General features: G+C 45.4%; 1 protein-coding gene across 1 annotated transcript in view; it reads right to left on the bottom strand.

The window, feature by feature from the left end:
* The window catches only part of nr5a2 (nuclear receptor subfamily 5, group A, member 2), a 57,757-nt gene extending 34,722 nt beyond the window's left edge, over window positions 1-23,035 (bottom strand). The window contains exons 1-4 of the mRNA XM_029499471.1: window positions 22,434-23,035; window positions 19,610-19,728; window positions 16,036-16,177; window positions 8,669-9,384 (exon numbers count right to left, since the gene is read on the bottom strand). Coding sequence (XP_029355331.1) covers window positions 8,669-9,384; window positions 16,036-16,177; window positions 19,610-19,728; window positions 22,434-22,515 — 1,059 coding nt within the window. The 5' untranslated portion in view covers window positions 22,516-23,035. The remainder of the gene's footprint in view (window positions 1-8,668; window positions 9,385-16,035; window positions 16,178-19,609; window positions 19,729-22,433) is intronic.
* Between the last annotated feature and the right edge of the window lie 684 nt (window positions 23,036-23,719).

Genomic DNA, 23,719 nt, shown 5'->3' on the forward strand with positions numbered 1-23,719 from the left:
TTTGGGAAGGCTCCTGCATTAACTGTAGATTTAAAACGGCTCATAACGGAGGTGTAGAAGGGAGTTGTTTTGCACTTCGGCACAGTGTGTAAAGTGTTTGCACGCTGTTGAATTGATTTGTTAGCAGCCCAGCCAACTAAATCAAGTCCTCATATCCACTTTGTTTACCCATTTTCTTTGTCTCTCACTCCCACTTCCTCTCTGCTTTTCAGCCTTGCTCTCTCTCTCTCTCCATGCTGATTTGACTGACTGTTGCCAACTTGTGAAACAACAACTGTGTTAGTTTGGGGCCACTGAGGCTAACAGCACAGCCTCGTCACCTGCGTCACCGTCTTAACAAGTGGCATGACCTGCCAATAAAAAAGGCTTTTACCCTGATCGTCCTCAAACAAGATTTAAACACAACCGGCTCTTTCTCCTGCCGAATGCCCAGAGTGCTCGCAAATGTCAATCAGGCCGTGTTAACTTGCTTGAAAATGAAAAACTACAGAGCAGGTGGAGGCAATTTTGGCTTTTTGTTGCTACTTCATCAGCAGTTGTTTTAGGAGGAGGAGGAGGAGGGTGAGATGGAGGAGCACAGAGACAGATGGAGGTTAAAAAATATATCTCCTCTGCAGGTTTTGGAAGGTGGTCACATAGAGAGACATTGCTGCGTTTGTTGTCAGTGTCCATAAGTGAGTATGTCCCCCCGTCTCTCACACGGAGTCACAGGCATTACTTGAGTGAGGACAAAGGAGATCTGTGCAGAGGAAATGATGCTGAGGACGGTTGAGTCTATCACTGCCCGGAGCTCTGTAAACTTGTACTTCATGACAGCCTTTCATCCCTCATCAAAGCAACAAGTAGATGAGCAGACCTGGTTCAGGCTGAACGCTCCCAACCCCCGTCGTCTCCTCATGGCTGCCGCTCCTCTGGGATGGGCGACCTTAAATCTTCTCTTTTAACAAGTTTCCTGTTCTTCCTTCCGGCCTCCCCGTGGTCCCCTGGGCTTGGACCTACGGGACCATTCCGGTATTTGGAAAGGCTGTATCCTGAAGCTCTGTGTACGGCCGTCAGGGGATGTGAGGGGGACAGTGGAAAATCGGATCTTTGCTCGATCAGCGGCCGCCTGCAGTCAAACTGCAGCAACATGGCAGATACTGATGGAAAGTGACTCCGGCTATGCCAGGAAATAAATACTGATAAGGGATTAAAAAAAAAACAACAACACATACACCACAAGAGCTTGACACTAAACACATGAGCACATCCTGGTGCACACAGCGGAATGAGGACTTTTTCAATTAGCAGTATTCGCCTGAGACGTGGGGTTTAAACTGTAGGACCTGAGGGAGTCGTACTTCCTGGTTTCACGTCTAAAGCTAAGGGGACATTTAAACAGAAAGAACACAACCTCCCAGCTACAGAAAACCCCCAGCTATGTCTAATTCTCTCTCTCCTCTTTTACTTTCTTTTTATTTATTTATTCTTTTGACCGATTGCAGACTGTCTTCAGAGCTGACCCGAAAAATCGACTTTTTTTCCATTTTGTGTTGGTGGAACTGAGAAAGAAAGAAAAAAAATCAGGAGGGCAGTTTTACAGTATTTATGAAAAACAGAAAGTGATCAATATTTTATGAATCAAAAGAGGCCTTTGTGAACCCATCTACCCCCCTCCCCCAAAAAAACCCACCACCAACCCCAGCCCTACTCCCCCAACTCCACTCCTGCTCCGGCCCAGTGCTACTGATCAAACAGATATTGTTACCACTAAAATAGCAACTTAAAAAAACACACAGGCGGCCATAAGACTGACAGCAGAGGGGAAGGGAGTGTGTGTGTGTGTGTGTGTATGTGTGTGTGTGTTTTTGAGGGGGGGGGAGGAAAAAATGAAATTTAGTCAAATCTTCTGACGACAACAGCAAAACAAAAAACCTGCCCTGGAAAAGCGTTTGTGTGTGTGTTTGGTGGGGGGCACAATATGGTCCGTGTGTGTTGTGGGCTTATGGGGGGGGTTGGTTGCACGTCATCTATCACTGGACAAATGCTGGGCTGTGGGGGGGTCGGTGATGCTTGTCGGCCAGAATGGTGCTGCTCCTCAAATGAAATAATATATCTTTGAAAGCCTACGCCCCGCGCCGGGCCCCGGGCCCATATATCAAGCCCAAGAGCGTCTGGTGGATCCGCTCCAGGCCCATTAACCTTCCACCTGTTCCCCCCCCCCGTCGTACCCCACTACCCCCCCCCCCCCTTCCCCACACACCCCACCCCGCCAACCTACCGGTCCTCTTTTCACCTTCCCCTGTTGTCCTTCACCATGCTCCTGTCCTCCTCCTCCTCCTGCCCTTGGTCGCTGCCTCTCCTGGCCCCTTGTTCAACCTCCCATTTAACCCCCCCCCACCCCCCCTCCCACTTTCTCATTTCCCTCTTTCTGTCCTTCTCTGGCCATCCTTCATTATCGCCTTCTCTCTTTCTATCTCCTCCTCTCTCAGAGTCAACTATTCTCTCCGTCTCTCTCTCTCTCATGGTCACCAGTCTTTTCTCAGTCTAAATCATTCTCTCTCTCTATCTCTCTCTCTCTGTCTGTCTCTGTGTCTCTCTCTCTCTCTCTCTATTTTCACAGCTTTTACATTTCTCTGTCTTTTTTCCTCCATTAACTCATTTAAACTTGTGTCCTTCCCTACATCCTTCACTCTGTCCTTCTCTATACCCTTTCACTTCTTCTCAGCTAATGTAAAGCAAGCAAGGTATGGCATGTGTGTGTGTGTGTGTGTGTGTGTGTGTGTGTGCATGTGTGCGTGCGCGTGCATGCACATCACATCCTGCAGAATAATTCAAATGCAATGGACCAGGGACACAGTTACAAATCTTTGCCAACTGCATGTGGCCGCCAACCGCCAACCCCATCACACTCGCAGTTTGTCAGAATTGGGGTGCCGGGAGGGGTGGGGGGGGCACTGACCTCTGACAAGACAGACATTGCTGCTTGAGGCTCTGGATGTGTGTGTGTGTTTTTGTGGAGGGTTGTATAGATATACCACTTCCCAGGGTTCACAGATCACGCCTAAACCGGCTGATTAATTTCCACTTAGTTATGGGGTGTGAAGAAAAAAAAAAAAAAAAAAAAGGTGCAATCACCGGTCAAAGCAGGACACACACACACACACACACACACACACACACACACACACACACACCTAAACACACAGTGAAACATGCACACATACACACAGACACACACTTGGTTGCACCTTGAAAATTAAAGTGCTCCTGGATAGGTCATGGAAAAAGTGTGTGTGTGTGTGTGGAGGATAACTCACACTGTAGAATAAGACCCTCCAGTCTGACCTGGGCGGGTGGGAGGTGTAAGGATAATTTCACCAAAAGAAAATTCATGAAATATTTATGGATGTAGATGGAGGGGAGTTTGGTTGGGGGGGGGGGTGAAATTATACAGCAGGGCAGAGTGCGCTGCATCACAGGACCTTACATTATTCACTCAGGTAAATCTATAAGTGGAGAATATTCAGGTGTGATCAGCCCCCCCCCGCCCCCCACCCCTCCTCGAGGGATCTGTCAAACTGTTTGATTGACAGACGTGCTGCCGCTTAGAGGAGCTGAATAAACTGGCAGCAAACAGTCAGAGGTGTAAATAATTCCACTGCTTAAAATGCTCATTTCATTTATTTTTTCTTGCTTGTAGCAGATTTCTCCGACATCTGTGAGCTTTTCAGCTGAGCTTTGAGTTTTTATTCTTTTTAAGAGCTGAACAAAATTCATCTGCTGATGCCATTTTGTTCGGGTATGTTGTTTGGAAACATTACAGATGTTTGTTTGTTTTTTATAGTTTTTAAATGAATTAAATTTATAGAAAATTTTGGCAACATTTGATTTTCTACCTGAATAATGGATGTTTTATTCATTTATTCTGATGGAAATCCAGACTTACTAAATGTTTTGATCATCTGAATTAGAGAAAATTTCAGTCACCTTTTATTTTTCCCTTCCCTTACCTCTTCTTCTTTGTTATTCCCTCTCCTCAGCTCTCTCCACATTCCTCCTCTTCTCGTCTCCTCTCTCATCTCCCCTCTTTGTTTCACCTCTCCTCGTCTGTCCTTTCCTCTTCCCGGCCATCTGTTAATCCAATATGGCTGTCCCATCTCAGCTGGGAGCTTTCCCAGGGAACAAGACTTCTAATACAGTTCCTCCTCAACTTAATGGCCCTCAGTTCTGCTTTTGCCATTCCCGACTCATGCAGAGAGACAAAACCGGTGGGGGGGGGGGCAGAAAAGCAGAAAAGCCTGTCTGGATTCCCCCAAAAAACTGTCCCTGGATGACTAAAATAAACAGCAAAACCACATTTCAAAATGTCACAGGTGTTTTCCTCCCTGCTCTGCTTTTATCAGGTGGACAGACTAAATATATGTATAAAGTTACACAGTGTTTTACCCGAGACAGCTCTGAAACAATAATATCCTCTTAAAAAAAAAAAAAAAAGGACACGTCAGCTTCACCAGGTTGCAAACTCTGGTTGTGAGTCAGGTGTGGTTGTGTTACTGCCGAATTAAACCAAGAGAGGACGGCGATGCTTCAGTCCCCTCTGACAGGTTGGGATGTAGATCAGCTCCAAGGCTGAACTCTGGAGAACTCTGTTACTGAAAACACTCTTCCTGTTTCAGGCTTTGGCACGGATTTGGTTGGAATTAAACAACAATAAAATGCCGTCCTTGTCCTTTTTATATCAATGTTTGATTGAATCCAACAAGATCATATCTGCTCGCTGAATGTTGTTGAAAGCCAGAGTGGGGAAATGTAGTAAATAACTAGGCCATGTGAAGCAGGACATAAAATGTAAAAAAATAAAAAGAAAAGAAAAGAGGAATACAACGGAAAAATGATCAGAAAATAACGCAGGACATGTGTAGTGTAACACAACTAAAGGTATATTGTGTCTTTACTGCATTAAGGCTGGACTGCAGCAGCTTTAACTCATCAGGTCTTTTCTGATGTGGCGTTGCTTGTATTTCATTAGCTGCTGTTTGTTGTGTGTTGACAAGGCGCACAAAAGTGCTGGCTGTCCCAACACCAGACACACACATCCTTTTTATTGAAGGGATATAGAAAGGAAGGGAGGTGGGGAGGCTCTGGGGGGGTGAGGTGGCCGTGGCGAAATGGGAGTAACGTTAGGATGGTGAGATATAAACACATGACTCATCAATAGTCCCGATCGGCCTGCTAAATTCTCCTTCCCATTGTTTCTGTGGTGGGAGTCAGGCCAGCCATCCCAACGCTGAAACAATGGAGGAGAGGCTCACACTGGGCCGGCTACAGCATGAGTCACACACACGGGCTGGGAACATAAGAACGTGAAATGAACCTTTCCACCTTAATTCTGTGGCGTCAGAGATTTTATAAACGTTTCTTGGTGAGCATATCTTCGTTGGTTAACTTTCTGTTTTTCCATTTTTTGAATAATTGCTCCCGTTGATCTTTGTCTCAGAGTCAGTTGACTGAACTGTGATGTGAAATGAACATCTGCTGCGACTTTGTCTCACACTGTTAGCGGACCGTTGTCCAAACGTTAGCGGTGCCGTTTTCAGCGGATTCATCCTTTAACGCCTTACAAAGCCGTGAGGTTGGTGGCTGGCACCAGGACGGTGCAGGGGTTCATGGGAGGACAGGGGAAGACGAGGAAGGGGAAGGGGGAGTGGCGGTACACCAGCAAATGTCAGTGAGAGACAAACACATGTGTTTCCCTCTAACCCTAACCCACCGCACACACAACACAACACAACACTGGCATATGCTTTTAAAACACCAGTAAATGTTTAAATGAACCCACAAGTGGAAGAAACACAAATGTACATTCATACACAAAATACACACACTCAACCAATTGTATAAAATTTAGTAAAATAAATAAATTTAAAAACCCTTTTTAGAAAAGAAAGTCCAGCCAGGGCTCTTTAAACAATGATTTAATCTTTCAATTAAAAAAAATAAATAAATAAATGAATCCATCATCATTAAACAGCCCTCACATGCTGGAAAACACATGTTCACAGTCTGTCACAGAGACTGAGCAGACCGAGCGGCCACAGATGAAAAAGAAAAAGCTGAATAAATTTGTACGTGCAGGTGGAGCTCAGACACGCAGCCACACATGCACCTGTCTTCAACTCGCCTCGACTTCTATAAAACAACCACAAGTGACTGTGCCCTGAACGGCGGCCAACACTTTCCCTCATCGTGCCACAATTTCATTGATTTCAAAACCAGTGCAGCAGCTCTGCCGTTCTCTAATTGTCGTTGTGCTAAACCAATCAAAACTGAAGTGCGCTGGCGGGAAGAGCCCCCGTCCCAGCTTCTCGGATCCAAGGTGTTAGAAATAAACGTCCCTCACGTCATGCCTCGTTCCCAGAAAGAGCGAGTCAGCGAGAAGAATGAGGGGTGGGGGGGGTCGCTCTTTAGAAGGTCCTCCTAATGGCTAAATATTTATGAGCCCCGTGACCAAAGCCAACTTATGGAAACTAAATCTTTAAACACTTTTTTTGGCAGACGCTTCGCACTCACACTCCCAGCTTGGCTCTATTGCCAGAGAAATTCTTTTGTTCTTACAGAGCTAATAATAGTGAGGGCGACTGTGCGTTCTGTGTGAGCGCTGTCTGTGTCTTAATGTGGGGTACAAGTGTGTGTCTGTGTCCGTGTGTGTGAGATGAAAGCATATTTATAGCTTCCTACTGCAGCGAAAAACTTTTGATTTTGCTCCGCTTCCTGTGTTTCGTGCAGCTCGCAATCGGCTCGGAGTTAACAGGAGAGGTCAGAGGTCAGGGGTCAGATGGATTTATTTTCAAAACGCGATACGTTTAATTCAACTCATCGGCCACTGTAAGAACACACACAGCCACAGACGGAGCAGAGACGGCTGAGCTCATTGGGGGCTTTTTCAATCACAGTTGCAAACACATAAAAACCGGCACCACAACAGATTAACAACAAAGTACGTGTACACGCACACACATTTACATCAATGCAGCACGTAAAGCGTCCACTGACACGTTGTGGGAAAAGCTGTCATCATCACAACTAACAAATTATTTTTCAGCCCCCCCTCCTGCTGAAAATGGCTTTTTAAAGGTGGGGGGGGGGTCAGTTCAATTATCTCCATCACTTATGTGAAATATGCCCCTGCCTCACTTACACCAATGGGCCTGTGCCAGAGAGTTTTTTTTATTATTATTTATTGAGGGGTGAGGATGGGACGAGGAAGAGGTTTCTCCTGCGCTGAGCTCAGGTCACTCTCTACCTTTGTAACAGGCACCCGGCTCAATTACTACTAAGCTGCGCTAATACGGGCAGTCATTAGGCGAAACATAATGACAGTTCATTCAGGCGGCAACAAACACGAGGGTGGAGAGATAATTGAATTAGGAATGAGGGTTTGAGGAATGGAGGGGCTTCACAGCGCAGCAAAAAAAAAAAAAAAAAAAAAAAAAGAAAAGATCATTCAAAGTTAATGGGCAAGCCACGCACAATTATGAGCCGCGGCCACACCCTACGATGAGCACGAGTGTGCACGTAGGAGTGTGCTCTGCTCACCCAGCTGAATGCAAATACACATCTCCAAAATGTCAATAGCGGGGGACACGGCGCGTGCTAAATGTCAACATGTGTTTTTCAAGGACTCTTGTCTGTATTTTAATTGGCACAGTTTTTAATATTGCATTTTATTTCATTTGTTACCCCCCCCCCACTACTCCGCCATTCCCGCTCAATCCACTCCCCTGCACCCCCCCCCCCCTTTCAGAACAAAATAATATTAAGTATTTGGAGGGGAGTTTGCAGTGACCATGAATATGCAGTGAAGCCTTTGGCCATGCAGTGTGAGACAAACAGACAAAGGAGTCAGACGGCGGGAAGGAAAGCAGGTGAAGTGCCGGCTAATCAAACACCTTTCATGTCACTCTGAATATTAACCTTCATTTACAGAAAATAAAGCTGCGAGTGCACAAACGCAGACCAGAAACAGTCCCTGGGGCTCTGTTAGGGCTGAGCAGGGATCATCGTGTTTTTATAGCGAAGCATCGCCGGACGCTTCCTATTGGCCATTTGGGATCGACTGTGGCTTCGATGATGTTTTAAGAGACCGTCGACCACAAATGAGGCATCTTCGTTGTTACTGTACTTTCTCCGGATGATGCTAATGAGCTGTGTCTGCTATCGTCACAGTGTGCGCCCACTTGGCTCTGTGAGTGACTGCAACTCCAGACGGGCAGTATTCAGTTCACATAAAACCCAAACCTGGACCGCGTTAGGACGAACAAAATGTCTGAAGCTCATAGCCGAGGTTTTCAAACAAAATGTGCCACGTGTAAATACGGTCGGCTGCTGAACGGGACCCCCCCATTGCCCCCCTACAGTCCCGCGCACCGTGCATTAGTGTTGACAATGCATGAACAGCATGATTAAAGGTCTGATGATGTTTCTGAACACTGTGAAGTTCAGTCAATTATAGATAACAGCCTGGTGAAAGATTTAACATTGAGACAAAGTGCAGGATGTTTTATTAACGGCTACTGCAAACAGAGCTAAAGCTGGAATATCAGATTGTATTCTGATATTAAATAGTTTTTGCTCCTCTCTCCTTTTGTTCCTCTCATTCAAACCAACATGGCCCATGATCACCTACCTTGAGTTCACGGAAGAAGATGCTGCTGCGTGCCCACTCCACGATGGAGAAGAGCGTCTGGTCGGCCATCTTGCACATGAGGCCGAAGGTGTTGAGCTTCTCGTGCTTCCCCCGGCTGGCCTGCTCCTGCTGCAGGTAGGCCAGGATCTTGGCCTGAACCTGTGGCTCGTCTGGCTCGCACTTTAACAGCTCTACGATCAGGTGGGGGAAGCTGGGCGGCGAGCCCGACTGGTAGGCATCGACGTAGGCGTAGCCCATGATGGACTCTGGCGAGCTGGTGTACGGGTCAGGGTACTCGGACTTGATGGTTCTCGTGCCCTGGAAGTGTCCATAGGCCGCCTGGTAGCCCTGTAGGCTGCCGGCGTGCGGTGGCATCGCCATGCTGACTGGCGAAGTGACAAACGGGCTGCGGTCGTAGTCTGTGGGGGGCAGGGCGGTGGCGTGGTGGTGGTGGTGGTGGTGGTGGTGGTGGTGGCCGGTGTGGTGGCCGCCGTGGTGGCTCAGAGGGAGGCCCTTGGAGGCGGCTGAGTGGATGTTCTGGATGGCTGAGGAGAGCGTGAGGTCGGTGGGCACTGCCTGCATCACCTGACTCATGGCCTCTATCTTCAGGCCGTTGGCTCGGATCAGCGCCTTCTTCTGCTGCTTCAGGGCCCGGTCACGCTTGTACATCGGGCCAAACTTGTTGCGGCCGCCACGCATGCGGTCCGCCCGCACAGCTGACCGGCAGACAGGAAGAGACGGCAAGAGAGGAGACAGGAGAGGACAGAATTAGCGCTAAAGTCCATCTTTGTCTGCACGTTACTTATTATAGTCAGAGTTCATGTGATAACAAGTTGTTATGTACAACACTTCGACACCTTTTGACACCTAAAACAACACGATCATCTCTAACGTTTCAGGTGACTGTTCCTCTAAATGAGCATAGACCCAATCCTCCATATTTCAGTGGACATCCATGTCTTTACTTTCATATTTCCACAGTTTTACAGGATGAACTCCCCATCTGTAACTTGTATGTAGGGCAAATGTGCTCCTGTGGTGATTACACTTGACATTTTCATGTTGACTCTTAAAGCCCACAGGTCTAAAAGATAGCGTCGTTACTCATTGACCAGAAACACAAACCTCTGTGAACCGTTGTACAGCTGGTTATCTCTGTGTGAGCGTGCACCTCAAAGGCCAGACGCTGGTGCAGACTCAAAGACAATTCAAGTTCGCTTTCCAAAATACACGTCTGATTATGCAACATCTAAAAGCTTGAAATGTCACTGTCCATCAGCAGAAACGTTCTTCGTAGTAAAACCCTAAAGGTTGAAGTGGCTGTAATGACAACAAGCCAAAAATATTTTTTTTCCTCTGATGGGCCAAACATGCCCACGATGCCCCCTCCCTCCTCGGTGCAGGATCCCGTGGCGAGGATCACAACGATTCTGTGCCGTGGGTATTTCTAATGAACAAGCCGGGCACACAGTGGACCGCTACGAGGGCCATGTGTGATCTGGCCGACTGCTGCCATGGGGAAGCTGTTCTGCTGTCTCCCAGTCGGGGGGCGCTGGTGTTAATTATTCATACTTAATTACCTCTTACACTGACGAGGCTTGCTGAGCGCAGCGTGCCACGAGCTAACGGACGTCTGGGAGGCTGTGCAGCTAAAAGACGCTCTCTAATACCGACACTACAGAATATTACAGACTTCTCTTTATTGTGTTCGGCGAGAAAGAAATAAGAATTCACACAGTATTTAACCGCATTATGTAAATAAACGCACAGAGATTTGTCAGTTTGGCTGGATAACATGAGCCCGCCGCAGCCGGTGGGGGCCTGATGGATGAATGAAAGAACACAAGAAGAAAATTGAAAAGTGGGTGTGGAGAGCAGAGGGAGGGGCAGTAATAGGGGGAGAGAGGACGAACACACACACACACACACACACACACACACACACACACACACACACACACACTCAAAGCTGCCTTGGGAGTGATTTTAATGACCTCCGTCACAAAAGTGTCTGTCGCTGATCTGAACAAGAGGACACACACACACACACACACACACACACACACAATTACACTGCTCAGATTCTCATGCATCCTTACAGAGACACACACACACACACACACACACACACACACACACACACACAGGCAAACATGGAAAGCATCGCACACTGGTGATCATCACAGGGAGAGAAGGGAGCAGGCCAGACACTCCGCCACCTTGGAAACCCCCAGACTGCTCAAACGGTATGTAATTTATACACTGTGATATTACACACACACACACACACACACACAAAATTTCCCAGTGTGCTTGAGGTCAACTCCAGTGCCCGCTCGCCCGGGCTCAGGGATTATCTTGACCGTTAAAAAATTGATCACGTATCAAAGAAAAAAAAGAAGAAATTGGGCGCCCTGTCAAACGTATCTATTAAACATTATTGTAGAGCGACTTTAACTATTAATGATTTCTCCACAACAGCGTAATTAATGAGCTGAGAAACTAACAGTTGGCTCTACTGGGAAAACAAAATTAGGCCCTGACTGCCTTCTTGCCCGCCTCGGACCCTGGGACCCCCGTCACATCATGAATATCAAGACGTGCACACACACAGATTCTTTGTCTTCAATTAAACAAGGTGATTTGCATGCATGTAACACAGATTAATATGGAAGGGGGAGGGGTGGAGGGCTGTGTGTGTTGAGGACGAAGATGAATGTGCATGTTTGGGTGCGGTGGAGAGATGCTAATGGGTTGGATGCTGCGGGGATCAAGCTCGTGGTGACGTGATCACACGACCCCTGTAGCTCTAAAGAGTTTGAACAAGCTTGAGCTTGAACAAACAAAACAAACAGTTTAGCTGCTCTAAAGTATCACATTATAAATGTTTCCACACAAAAGGAAGGACAAATTGAATTTCCTTTTCTTAAAAGCTCTCTGAATGTTTAACACCCCGGCTGTCCTTTTCAATGGCAGTTTGACGTTTTAGGTTTGCGTGACACAAACAAGACAAAGTGAATAGTTGGCGTGATGGCGACAGCCATTACTGCTGAACAGGCAAACAAGGAGGATTTTCATCAAGCCTGACTGACAGGAGCTGTCTGAAAAATGCAGCAATAAGCGTTTGGTTTAAGTGCAAAAGTGAATTAAAAGCTATGAGGAGGCCGTGAGAAGAAAATGAGTTGAGGCAGGAAAAAGTTTTTCCTGTTTGAATAGAAGAGGGGAAACTTCTTTGAGTGAGGGGATGCTGCGTGGCGAGGCTTTGGGGTTAAAGCCGGGCTGAAAGGCTAAAAGGCAGCTGCTGTCTTCCCCCGACTCGCCGTCTGACAGCACGTCCGCACACACATCCATAAATTCACAAACTACCCGACCGAAGCGCCGTTCTCCTCCCCAAAAAGTCTGCATCTCCACCACGTCCCAACACAAACAAGAACACGCACACAGCATTTCTTTTTACAGACACAATGTCTCTGCACACATCTATACACACAGACACACACCCACAAGCCTGGGCGCTTATATCCTCTGATTTATGGTTGTTTAATATACAGGAATATTAAGCGCACGTAGGTGAAGATTCCTGTCGACCGCCGGCATATTAATGGGTCCTGCGGAGCCTTGCTGACACCCTGTTTGTCATGTCGGGGCCCCGGCCCCTGCTCCGGATGCGCCCTATGCAATGCACACACATGAATACCTATGATACCTATGCATAAGTAATGGAACAGCTCGCCGGCTTCCTACAGGGGCACCGGGGAGGCTGATGGAAGACAAATCAGAGTGGGAAAGCTGGGAGACAGGGAGGAAATAAAAATTGGAGGGAGAGTCCGAGAGGAATGCAAACACACCCGGGTGGTGGCGCTAATTTCAGCTCCACGGCTCTGCGGGGATTTTACACTGGTGGTAATTCATTTACTCAAATTAGACTCATCAAGTTTAGGAAAATTAAAAGTGTTTGAAAAGGGAGATTAGTTTTTAAAAGGGCCAATCAGCCGACCAACATGTTTTTATCAGTTGGAGGTAAAAAGTTTCAGGCGTATGTTCATCTTTGTTAAGATCTCGTTGAAGCGTGTTCTCCAAACAGCTTAATCCGCTCATGTCTTTAAGATGATACACCGGCGGAGGGAATATTAGGCAGCTCAGTGAAGCATATGATGCAGAGCAACTTCCAGCGAGCATGAAAAAGGAAATCATACCAGAGGGAGCAGTTCAGATACGGCACGCTTCATCAGCTTCACAGAATGACATGCTAATGGGTCCGACCTTAATGGGATGTGGCTTTTGTTTTGGCTGTTTCTCGATGAGTCCATGCCGGCCGAGAAGCTGCAGTGAATACAAAGAGGCGCCTCCACTTGTGTGGCTAAATGAGTGTGCGTCTGCCGTGGCCCGTCACCACTGTGTGTTTGTGATGACTAGAGAGTGCAAAATGAAAAGATAAATCAATGAAGCACTAAAAATACATTTTCTTGGCGTGTTTTACACCAAGAAAAAAAATGAACAGCCGATGACGTGGAAGTTAGAGTCGGTTTAGGTTGTAAGGTCATATTTCAGTGATGGGGGGGGTTAGCTTTGTGAAGTTGATGAGACGACAGGAAGGACGGAGTTTTATTTAGCAGAACGCGGCCCACATAGAGGGTCAGTGGGAACTCACAGAGACACGAAGAGGGAATTCGATACAACGCCAAAAGGCTGCCCCCACCCCCGACATCGTGGAGGTTAACAGGTTTTGTTTTGTAGGCCGACCTCCTGGTGTCACCGGTGGACACGTCACCATGAAGCCTCATTTCTCTGCACGCCCCCCCCCCCCACTTTGAAATGTCGCCAACAGTCTCACTCATGCTGACACGGACTTCTCCAGCACTCTGGCTGCAAAGTTCAAACTGCACACGCCGTTCCACTGGTCAGCAAACACACATCAACAAACAGGAAAGACACGGGGGAACAACCAGAATGGCAAAAGTCAACACACATTCACCCCCCGAAAAAAAAATTACAGTTTGAGCCAACTTTAAAGTTCCCCTCACATGTATTTTTCTTTGAAAACACCACAAACCGCCTTCCCGCTCTCACAGCTTTTGTACAATCGGAGATCAAATGACATCTTCTCGCGCTCGCCTGTGGCCTTCTGAACACCTTTTTTGGGCTTCTCATGAATAAATGTATGTGTTTACCAGGAAGAGCTGAGTGTGTGTGTCTGTGTGCTGTGTGCTGAGCGGTGTCAGACTCTCTGTATGGGAGGTCTTTACTGGTTGTGGCAGGAGTCACCCACCGGAGCTTCTGGCCCCTGACAGAGCGCTGCAGGGCCCGTCTTGCCCCCGAGCTGAAAGCTACCACCAGCAAACCAAATCAAACGACCCCCCCCCCGCCATCCTACACGTCCCACCACCCACCTTTCTCCCACCCGTGTCAGCTGGAAAATGACAAGCCAGGATATTTCTGCCCAGCGGCCATTCACAATTAACAGCAATTAATTATGCGGCACATGGCAGGTAAAGGGAGAAGCCTCCGGAAAGGTTTTGGTAGTCAGGCTGTCTCTGCTTTACTTTCAGCCTCCCGGGGAATTATTTCTTCAACATATTAACTTTTCTCAATTTTATGTGATCATTTCAGGGGCCGTGGGATTTTTTCTTTTTTTTCTTTATTTGGCTGGAAAATACAAATGTGTGGGGAATTTATTTTCAATATTAAACTGAAGCTATATGAATAACATAACACCTACTCTGATTAAAAGACTCCGCCAAGTTTGAATACTTTACAGTATTTTACAACATTGTAACTTAATCTCCTGTTTAATGAAATGATAACTATTACCTGTAGCTTTTAAATCTACTTATTGACAGGTGACCTTCAGGACACTGCCAGAATTAGTGATTTCAGAGCTAAACTTGTCAACTAATGTGTGGAAAAAATGGTTGATTTTAAATATTTTCCTTAAACGCTGAAGAGCATGCCCTGTCACTTCTGGATAGCCGTGTTTGAACAAGCTTCTGAGCCGCGTTCAAATTAAACAAAGAGGCCTCGAAACAGCCGGCCAAAAGTATCATCATTACCCTTCTCGCCCTGCCGCCAAGTTTAATATTTTATCTATTACTCTGTCTGGCAAGTTTAAGTGCACAGCAGCTACCAGATACCACCCCAGCTCCCCCTGACCCCATCTCATACACTAATAAGCAATGTTGGATAGCCACGTTTGGGTAGAAATGAAAGGTTTCTCTTCATGGGGTGTTCGTTCCGGAGAGTGAGACTTCATTGTTAAACATTTAAATAAATATAATCTTCAACTTTCATGCAAGTAATCATTTTGTCAAAGCGGGTCTTTAAAAACGTGGATCTCTCTACAAAGAGGGAAACTATTCACATGCAAATTGATCATGGAAGACTACGTTCACTCTTTCCAAAAAGAGAAGAAGTTAATGTGCTGCGATTAACTGTGTTCAAACTGAGCTTTAATGGAAAAAGACTTTCTCTGTCATCTCACCAGAACTTTGGGTAGGACTTTTTAAAACACCTCTGTGGAAGTCCAGAAGCAGATGACCTCCACTTTCAGCTGCTCCATGTTATCATTTTTTCCTCCCCAACTTTCAGAAACAGTAATTGCAAACAGGCATCATATGTTAATATATGATGCAGCATCCAGAATGCTTTTCCACTCCTGCTGATGTTCACTGTCAGTTCGAGATCCCATTTTACTGACTGCTGTTCACTATTGAAGCCAGACACCAAGAGAGTGAACTTTTATTTTCAAACACTTCTTGTCAGAGGCAGCGGAGCAGAGGAAGCATGTTTTACTCAAGTGCTGCACCGAAACACACGTTGGAGTTTTTTCTTTTGGCTGCTTTTTGTTCCACTATATTTATTTTTAGTTATTTTGCAGATTAAGATTTAATGCGCTGAACATAATAGTTTATAATTCATAAAATATGTTTCTGTGTTACAGATTAAACTGTGATCAAATCCAAGAGTAAACTGGCGGTTGCACATGCGTGCAACAGTATATTGTTTCTGCATTATTGTAGGTTGTGTTATTGCTTTGTGTTTCTGCTGCTTTTGGCTCTTCCAACTCGTTCTACAGCAGCCTGGCGTTCAGTAACAGCCGTTGAGCAACATGTTGAAATCCCTGCCACCGGTCTGTTGCAGCCACTCGTTTATTTTCTCTTTTAAGCACCAACTGTGTCTTATCTGTGTTTTGCCTTTCTTCTAACGTGTCGCAGCTTGACATTCTTTCCCCGTCACTGCTGCACGTTTGAACGTCTCTCCCATCTGTTTAAGACAGAGACGGGCTGAATCACAGAAGCACCAACAGCAGCAGTTCTGCTGAAATCATCCAAACCACCTGAGCTGTGAAAATGGAAACACGTTGGCGTTACCTTCGAGCTTCATGCCGACGGTGAGGCACTTCTGGAAGCGGCAGTACGGGCAGCGTTTCCTCTGGGTCTTGTCAATCTGGCAGCTCTGGTTCTCTATACATGTGTAGCGCTTGTTGTTCTGGACGGTGCGCTTGAAGAAGCCCTGCGGAGAGAAGCAATTAAGACGTCAACCTGCCTGACCCCTGCAACGCAACGGTAATTGGCCCATTCACACACTCAGACAGATGGAGAGGGACAGACTTCACACACACACAGTCAAGTTTTTAAAGCTGCACTTCAATAGATGCTCCCAGAAATCAGAGCATGAACACACACTTTTTACAAATGAAACTGAATGTTTGTAATTTGCTTTAACTGAGTCACATAAGAAAAATGTTTAATTCAGCTTGAAACATTTACTCTCTACATACCTGATTTACTCACACTGCATTATAAAATACCCCATAAAGGGCATTAAATCAAATTTGGCTCATGTCAAAATTACTTTCCTATTCTCAATATTCTGTTTTCACGTAAAGGCTGAAATTTATGGGGAAAGCATCTTTTCAACTCCCCACTAAATTATTGAAAAATATGAGCACAGGAGTCCAAAAAATCCAATAAATTATATCCATAATTCACAGTTCCGGGATTACAGATATTCATACCTGCAATGTGGAATTAATTATTGGCAGCAGCAGTGGAAATCAAATGTAGGGGAGATAGTATTAACATATTCTAGATCCATAACCTAGGAGGAGAATCCTTAAACCTGGTCTTTGGAAAAAAAAGAAATAATATTTTTTTTTAAAAAAAGGGAACATGTGCTGTCAATATCTCACCAAACACAAATTTAATTGACAATCTGCATTGCCTGATTCACCTTCCCACCCCCCTCCAAACAAAAAAAAGAGAAGCTGCTGCTCTCGGTTTTTGGATTATTGACCTCTCAGCAGTTAAAAAAAAAAAAAAAAAAAAATCGTGCATGAGAGAGAAGTTTCTTTCCAATTTTCCACTTAGCAGTGAGCGAGTGCTATAAATATCTGAACCCAGCACGGTTCTGCCATGCGTTAAAAACCATACAATGTCACTGCTGGAGATTAAGTGGACATCTCACTGAAAGGCCCTCGTCTGACCTGCAGTTCAAACTAAGAAAAAGACCCCCCTCCCTTTTTTTTTTTTTTTATCTGTAAAGAGAGTGCAGCATTTCAGCATTTAGCCCCCTCCCCCTCCAAAAAAAAGATCTGGTGATACACATAAATCTGAATTCACGCTGTGAAGTAGCTGTGATGTTCACACAGAGAATGTCTTGTGTTGAATTTAGATAAATTGTCGGAGTAATTGGATACTTCTGTCCTTGGACTTCCAGACTAAAAGACAAAACGCTCTCTGCCCGAAAACACCAGGAAACGGCTTCGACAACATGTCACAACTGAGCTGAGTCCAACAAAGAAGCAGGAAAAATATAATTCACATAAACACTTTATCTGCTCTGATCCCCGTCTCCACTACCTACTTTATTCTCACCCATGCGTGCTCCAAGCGCCAATTTAAAATATATACACTTCAAATCCCTTTGACCTCAACCAGCTTTGCTCATGTTTATTTTCTGCAGATCGTAAATATATCTTTTGATGTGTGCACGGCGGCGCTGACACTTAACCTTCCTACTAGTTGCTTGTAACGTCAGTATTTTAGGATTGGAGTCTCCCACAGAGGTGCATGCTGGGAGCGCGTGTACAGTCGGGACGGAGCAGCCCGTGTTGTTCAACCAACAGGTACGATGTGGCACCATGTTTCTCTTCTGTGGGCTGCTGTGTGTCTTAACTAACACCGTCCATTTTGGTAAAAGGAATATTAGGTTCTGTGTGTGTGTGTGTGTGTGTGTGTGTGTGTGTCTGTTAGCCCCCATGAAAAACTGGAAATCCAACCACAGCAGAAAAATTTTTTAAAGACACACCCTGATGACAAATGCATCCTATTCACAGCAGAATTTTAGGGAGGGTCTGGCACAAAGGGGGGGGGGGGGGGGGGTTGATAGGTAGTGCAACCAGAGGGAAGGGGGTGTCGAATGAAGGAGCTCACTTTGGTGGCTCATAATCGAATCTGAAACAGACTTATTTCCATTTTGGTAGAAAACTTAAGAATAAAAAAAAACGGATGGCTGTATTTTTTAAGGCATTTTGTGCAGCTGCGAGCGGTGAAGAGTTTTCTGCTCCGGCCCGGCTGAGAGCAGATATTTAATGCCAACATGAGCCTGAACCGTGTCAGCAAACTGATATATCACTTCAGCCCTGATGATCATACGTTCACCCAACTAGACCGCCTGCATTTTACAGGTAATCAATGATGAGCTTCAGGTAATTATCAGCATTATTAATGTTTCAGCACGGTTGTCCTCCGCCGTGCAACAGACCTCTTCTTCCACATCCTGCAACCGTTTCAGCTCGGCTGGGAAACGTGTTTGGGGATTGTTTCTGCCGAGGCCAAAGAGCGTCAAGACGCGATGCCACTGACGTCTCCCTTCAAGCAAGTGCTGAGCATCTCAAGGTCATAATGTGGGATAAAATCTATAACATCTGCTTTGAATAATGACCACATAGGCAAGAAATGTGCAGTGCCGCATCGATACTGCGAGCTGCAATTTTACACTGAATAGTGTTAACACAGAGACATTTGTCTTGGCTTATTTTAATTTTGTGCTGACAGCTTCACTGGGCCAAGCCGGTCTGAGCTGGGTGTTTGGGGCTGGTGGGGGGAGACGTTGGAGATGGGCAGAGAAAAGAACAAACAGGCTGTTGATAGAGATCAAAATAAGAGCAGCAAGAGTTTGTTCAACAGCAGCCTCATTATTAACCTGCACATGGAAACATTTTGCCACCGGATAGTGTCGCTGCGCTCTTAATGAACTTGTGATGAGAGTTTCACACAGTAGGACGCAGGCTTGGACAAACACATTCATTATAACTGTGTACTTTGCTTTCTGGGCTAAATCCTCCTCCTGCTGCTGCCTGCTGCGTTTGGTGGCTGCAAAATCTGCACAAACCTTCTCATTTTGTTCTCAAGCTATTCACCAATTCCACAAAAATCTTCCCTCACCCGAAAAAAGGCAAAAAAAAAAAAACAGTAACAATAAAAACATTAATAATAATTTCACCTCCACAGACAAAGAGCTGTGACACTGGAATAATCCGGCCGGAGAAAAAGAAGAGCTGTGGCGTCACCATAACGTTTAAACGTGTGCACTGAGGAAGGTGCTGCAGGCTACATGCAGTATTCAGGGAAAATAACGACACTTCAGTAAATTACAATAACCAGAGGAGCACACAAACACACTGCAAACACACTAACACAGTCACAGGTGATGACAGTGCAGCCAAACACTGACACACTTTGATACACTTCAGGAACTTTATAATAATCATAATAATGCCTTCACTGCATCACACATTTTTCACCTCAGGGACGTTTTATGGATCAAAACAGACACTAACCTGGAATATTGCTGCAAGAAGTCTGTTGTACTTTTAGTATTTTTTAATTTTTAAACGATGGAGGGGGGAGAGAGAGGGAGGGGGGTGGGGGGGTCACTCACCTTGCAGCTCTCGCAGGTCAGGAGTCCGTAGTGATATCCAGAAACTTTGTCTCCGCAGACCGGACACATCTCGTCCAGGTCTTCGTCATAAGAGTAGTCCATCATTTTTAACTGGGGGGCTGTGGACACACACACATACACACACACACACACACACACACACAGATGAGCCTGTTAATGTGCTGAACAATCTCTTTTCCAAAAACTCCAACTTTCCTCCATCAGCACGACCCGCAGGACGCATCTGAGTCTTTTATTTCAGTTGATGCTCATTTTAGATTTTCAGATGTTTCATTTGGAAAAAAAATGCAACAACAAACAAATAAATAAATAAAAGAATAAAATAAAATCAAAAAACGGCAAATAATCGATTTTTGGAAAGACATGAGAAGGACACCACCATTTACCACAAAAGATAAATGAATTAATAATAATATTAACAATAATTTAAAGAAAAAGGAGCTCATGAAAGCGAGTCTCATAAATATTCATCTAAGTCCTGAACTGGCTGGGGGGGGCGGGGGGGTGTAGATATTAGAGTTAAAGGATTGGAGGAGAAAATGTAACCGCCCACAGACAAATGAAGACACCGAGCAGAGCTTCATCTCTGCAGGCGAGCAGAAAAACACCCACCATCAACTTCTACCGACACCAGCTCAGCCCCCCCACCCCCCCAACAGCAACAGCGTTTCTTTATTTACTCAAAATATAAAGGTCATGTCACAATCATTTCATCCAGCCCCCCCAAATAAAAAAAGATTTTCAATTTAAAGTTGATAAAGAAATCCGCAAAATTACTTCTTTTTCTGATCGGCTCCTATTAAACACTATTGGTTTTTAACCCCCCCCCCCAAAAAAAAAGAATTGCTTAGTGTCTCAGAAACTGTGTGTGTCGGCCGGACTGACATTTACAGCAGTTACAAAATCATTTATGGTTGTGATCGTAAAAAAATGGGAGCCCGGATCAAACAGGAAAGCCTCAGTGGCTGTAAAAGTGGAAATGTTTGGTCAGCGAGGCCTCACACAGAACCGGGTCCAGATCCAGGTCCAGAACCGGGTCCAGATCCGGGTCCGGATCCAGATTCAGATCCCTTTTTTTTTTTTTTTTTTAATTAGACCTGATTCTTTCGGTTTGTCAGCGCCGCGTTTATCCAGCTGGAGCAACAAGTTCCCAGTTATTGCCCCCGTTATTGCCCCGCTTAGTGCCCCACATTCAGGAGCAGCAGAGAATAATAACCAAATTAAGAGAAATAACCCCCCCAAACGTTCTCCTGCTCCGGAGGTGTGGGGGGGGGGGCAGGACTGAGGGGCCTGTTGGCCGCAGTTTGGACACATTCTAGTAAAGAAGCTGATCGGGGTAGTTATGGGTCTGTGTGTGTGTGTGTGTGTGTGGGGGGGGGGGGGGGGTAAATAAAAAATAATTTAGGAGCTCCAGTTTGGATGGGAAATATTTTCAGGATATAACAAAAAGGGAGATTTCTTTAAATCTGCAGACATATAAAAAAGATTTCACCTTCAGAAGGATTCTAACACTCGAAGCTGAGCTGTGTGTGTAAATGTGTTTATTTTAAAGATGAACCAACATCACACACACACACACTCACTAACACACACAAAGTGCAGAAACACACACACACACACTCACTCACTAACACACAGACACACACAAAGTGCAGAAACACACACACACACACACACAAAAGATGCAGAAAGCACATAAGAAGGCGCGCTCTCTCACCTGCTGCAACTTGCTCGTGCACTTTGTGCAACAAGCACGTGTGACAAAAAGGCTCGAGATACCTGCCCCCCCCAGCTCCAACCTGCCCCCCCCCGCCCTGTCTTATCAGTGTCTCATAAACCGACAATTGATTGTCCGTTTAAATGTCTGTGAATTGACTCAATAATAAAAGATTTTCATTTCTATTCTGCTTCACGATCTTTGTAGAAAAAAAAAATCAAGAAAAAAAAATAACCATACAGATTTTTCTAAAAACAAACAAATAACTAAAAAAAAAAAAAAAAAATCCGCCTCCAATCTGTAAAATTTGCCCTCAATCAAAGTTTTTGGGAATTAAAAAAAAGTTAAAAGATCAACTGTAAAATTATAGTAACAATAATAATAAAAATCAACATAGATCATGGAATTTAAACACTTTCAGCAGAAAAGGATTTTAGTTTCTCCTTTAAATTTTAGTTCAAGCTGATTTTTTTTTTTTATTTTAAGACGAGCTAAAATAAAAACTGAAATTTGTTCGTGAAGGAACAAAAATGTGAATGTGTTTGAAATAATTTGCGACCCAATTAAAATTTATTTCAGAGTGTTGGTGAAGTGATTTTTTTAATGTGCACCCGGGGTCAGGTATTTTTGGTGAGGGCTCAAATCTCTGAATCAAACCTGTCCTGTCCATCTTTTCTGCTTTCCACAAATTAGCACCATTTTTTTGTGTTCGTTTTTTTTTTTTTTTTTTAATTTTAGGACAAAATTAGAGTCAGGTGTGTGCGTTCGTTGGGCAGCAGTGTTAATGTGTTTGTCATTTAAAAAAGAAAAAGCCAAACAACACACAGCTGGATATAACCATCGTCTGATCCCGGGCCAGACACGGAGGTCCGGATCAGACAACGGCCGAACCCGTTTCTCTGTGAAAGCGTTCTGACTCGTGTGCTGTTCGGCCCCTCTTCGGTTCTCATCTACTTTTTGTGTCGATGTGTGTCAGAAGGAGAACTTTCTGCGACATTGGCGGTGCGCGCCGGGAGCTGAGGACTGAGGTCCGTGAAGGCGCCGCGGCGGCGCAGGTTGTGGTTCGGCCCGGTGCCAGGCTCTTACCTTGCATGTTCCTTGGCATGTGCCCCTGTTCCCCATACGATCGAGAGAGTCCCAGGGATTCAGTCTCGACTTTGGGCAGCATGTCAGCGCTGCCGGCCCGAGCTGGAGACTCCGCACCGCCCGGCGGGACACCTGGCGCTCCCAAACGCACCTCCACGTGAGCCAAGCGTTCAGCCTTCAGTCTGTTTTCTGACTTTCTGTCTGTCTGTCTGTCTTCCGATTATCGGACCATGCTCTGGATAGGAAGCCCGATTCATTCGACTCGGGCTGTCTCCAAACGGCCGAGGAGCCGTCTGATTCTGCTTCCCTAATTTCTCACAAAATGTGTTTTGAGCAACAACAACAAAAAAAAAAAAACGTAAATTAAATGAAAGAAACAATAGAGCAGAAGACAGGAGGACGATTCCTCCGTGTCAGGGAGGAACTGGCTCAAACGAAAAGCAACAAACAAACTGCAGCGTCCGGAGGAAAAGACGGCGGTAAGTTTCCCGGTTTCTTCCCCGAAAGTCTTCGGAGCTCGTCAGCTGTTGAAGCGGGACTGTCGGGGAAACTTTCAGCAGACCAGTACGCGCCGCCGGGGCCGCCCTCTCCTGCGCGTAAAGTCGGATTCGGTGTGTCGGTCGGACTGTCTGGAGATGTGGAGACCTCTCCTCCTCCTCCTCCTCCTCCTCGAGGCTTTGTTTACTCCTCTTCCTCCAATCCGGGCCGCACGCGGTCTCTGACGTCACCGCCGAGCCGCCCAATCAGCAGAGCAGACCGGGACACTTCGCCTCGGAGCCTCCGGTTCCGTTGCTCCAAAAAAAAAAAAAAAAAAAAAATCTCAGCTGTTTAATCCGCGTTAATGATGGATTTAAAAAAAAAAAACAATCAGGCGACGTGATGCGACTGAGAGCAGTCGAGTTTACGATGCCAAGTCTTAAAACACACAAAACAAACAAACAAACAAAAAACACAACTCTTTGTCTTTTTCTGTCACATTTATTTTATTGTGTGTTTTTAAACACGCTCAATGATCGTGTTGGTTTCACGATACAACTCAATTACACACTAATGATCTCCTGATCATTAAAAAATAAAATACGATCAAATAAAGTGGAATGAAATCTTTCTTTCTATATTTCTTTCTTTCTTTCGTCAGACGAAGGACGTGATCGATTCTTTGTATATATTTGAAAAACGTAAAAAAAAATAAAAAATATCTGTGAATTTCGGGGTTGATTGTTCAATTTTGTGGAAAATGTGTTGAAGCACCGGCCTCGGGCTCGAACTGGCCTTTATCTGCGGAT

The sequence above is a fragment of the Echeneis naucrates genome, chromosome 4 (genome assembly GCF_900963305.1).
Source record: "Echeneis naucrates chromosome 4, fEcheNa1.1, whole genome shotgun sequence".
Lineage (NCBI taxonomy): Eukaryota > Metazoa > Chordata > Actinopteri > Carangiformes > Echeneidae > Echeneis > Echeneis naucrates.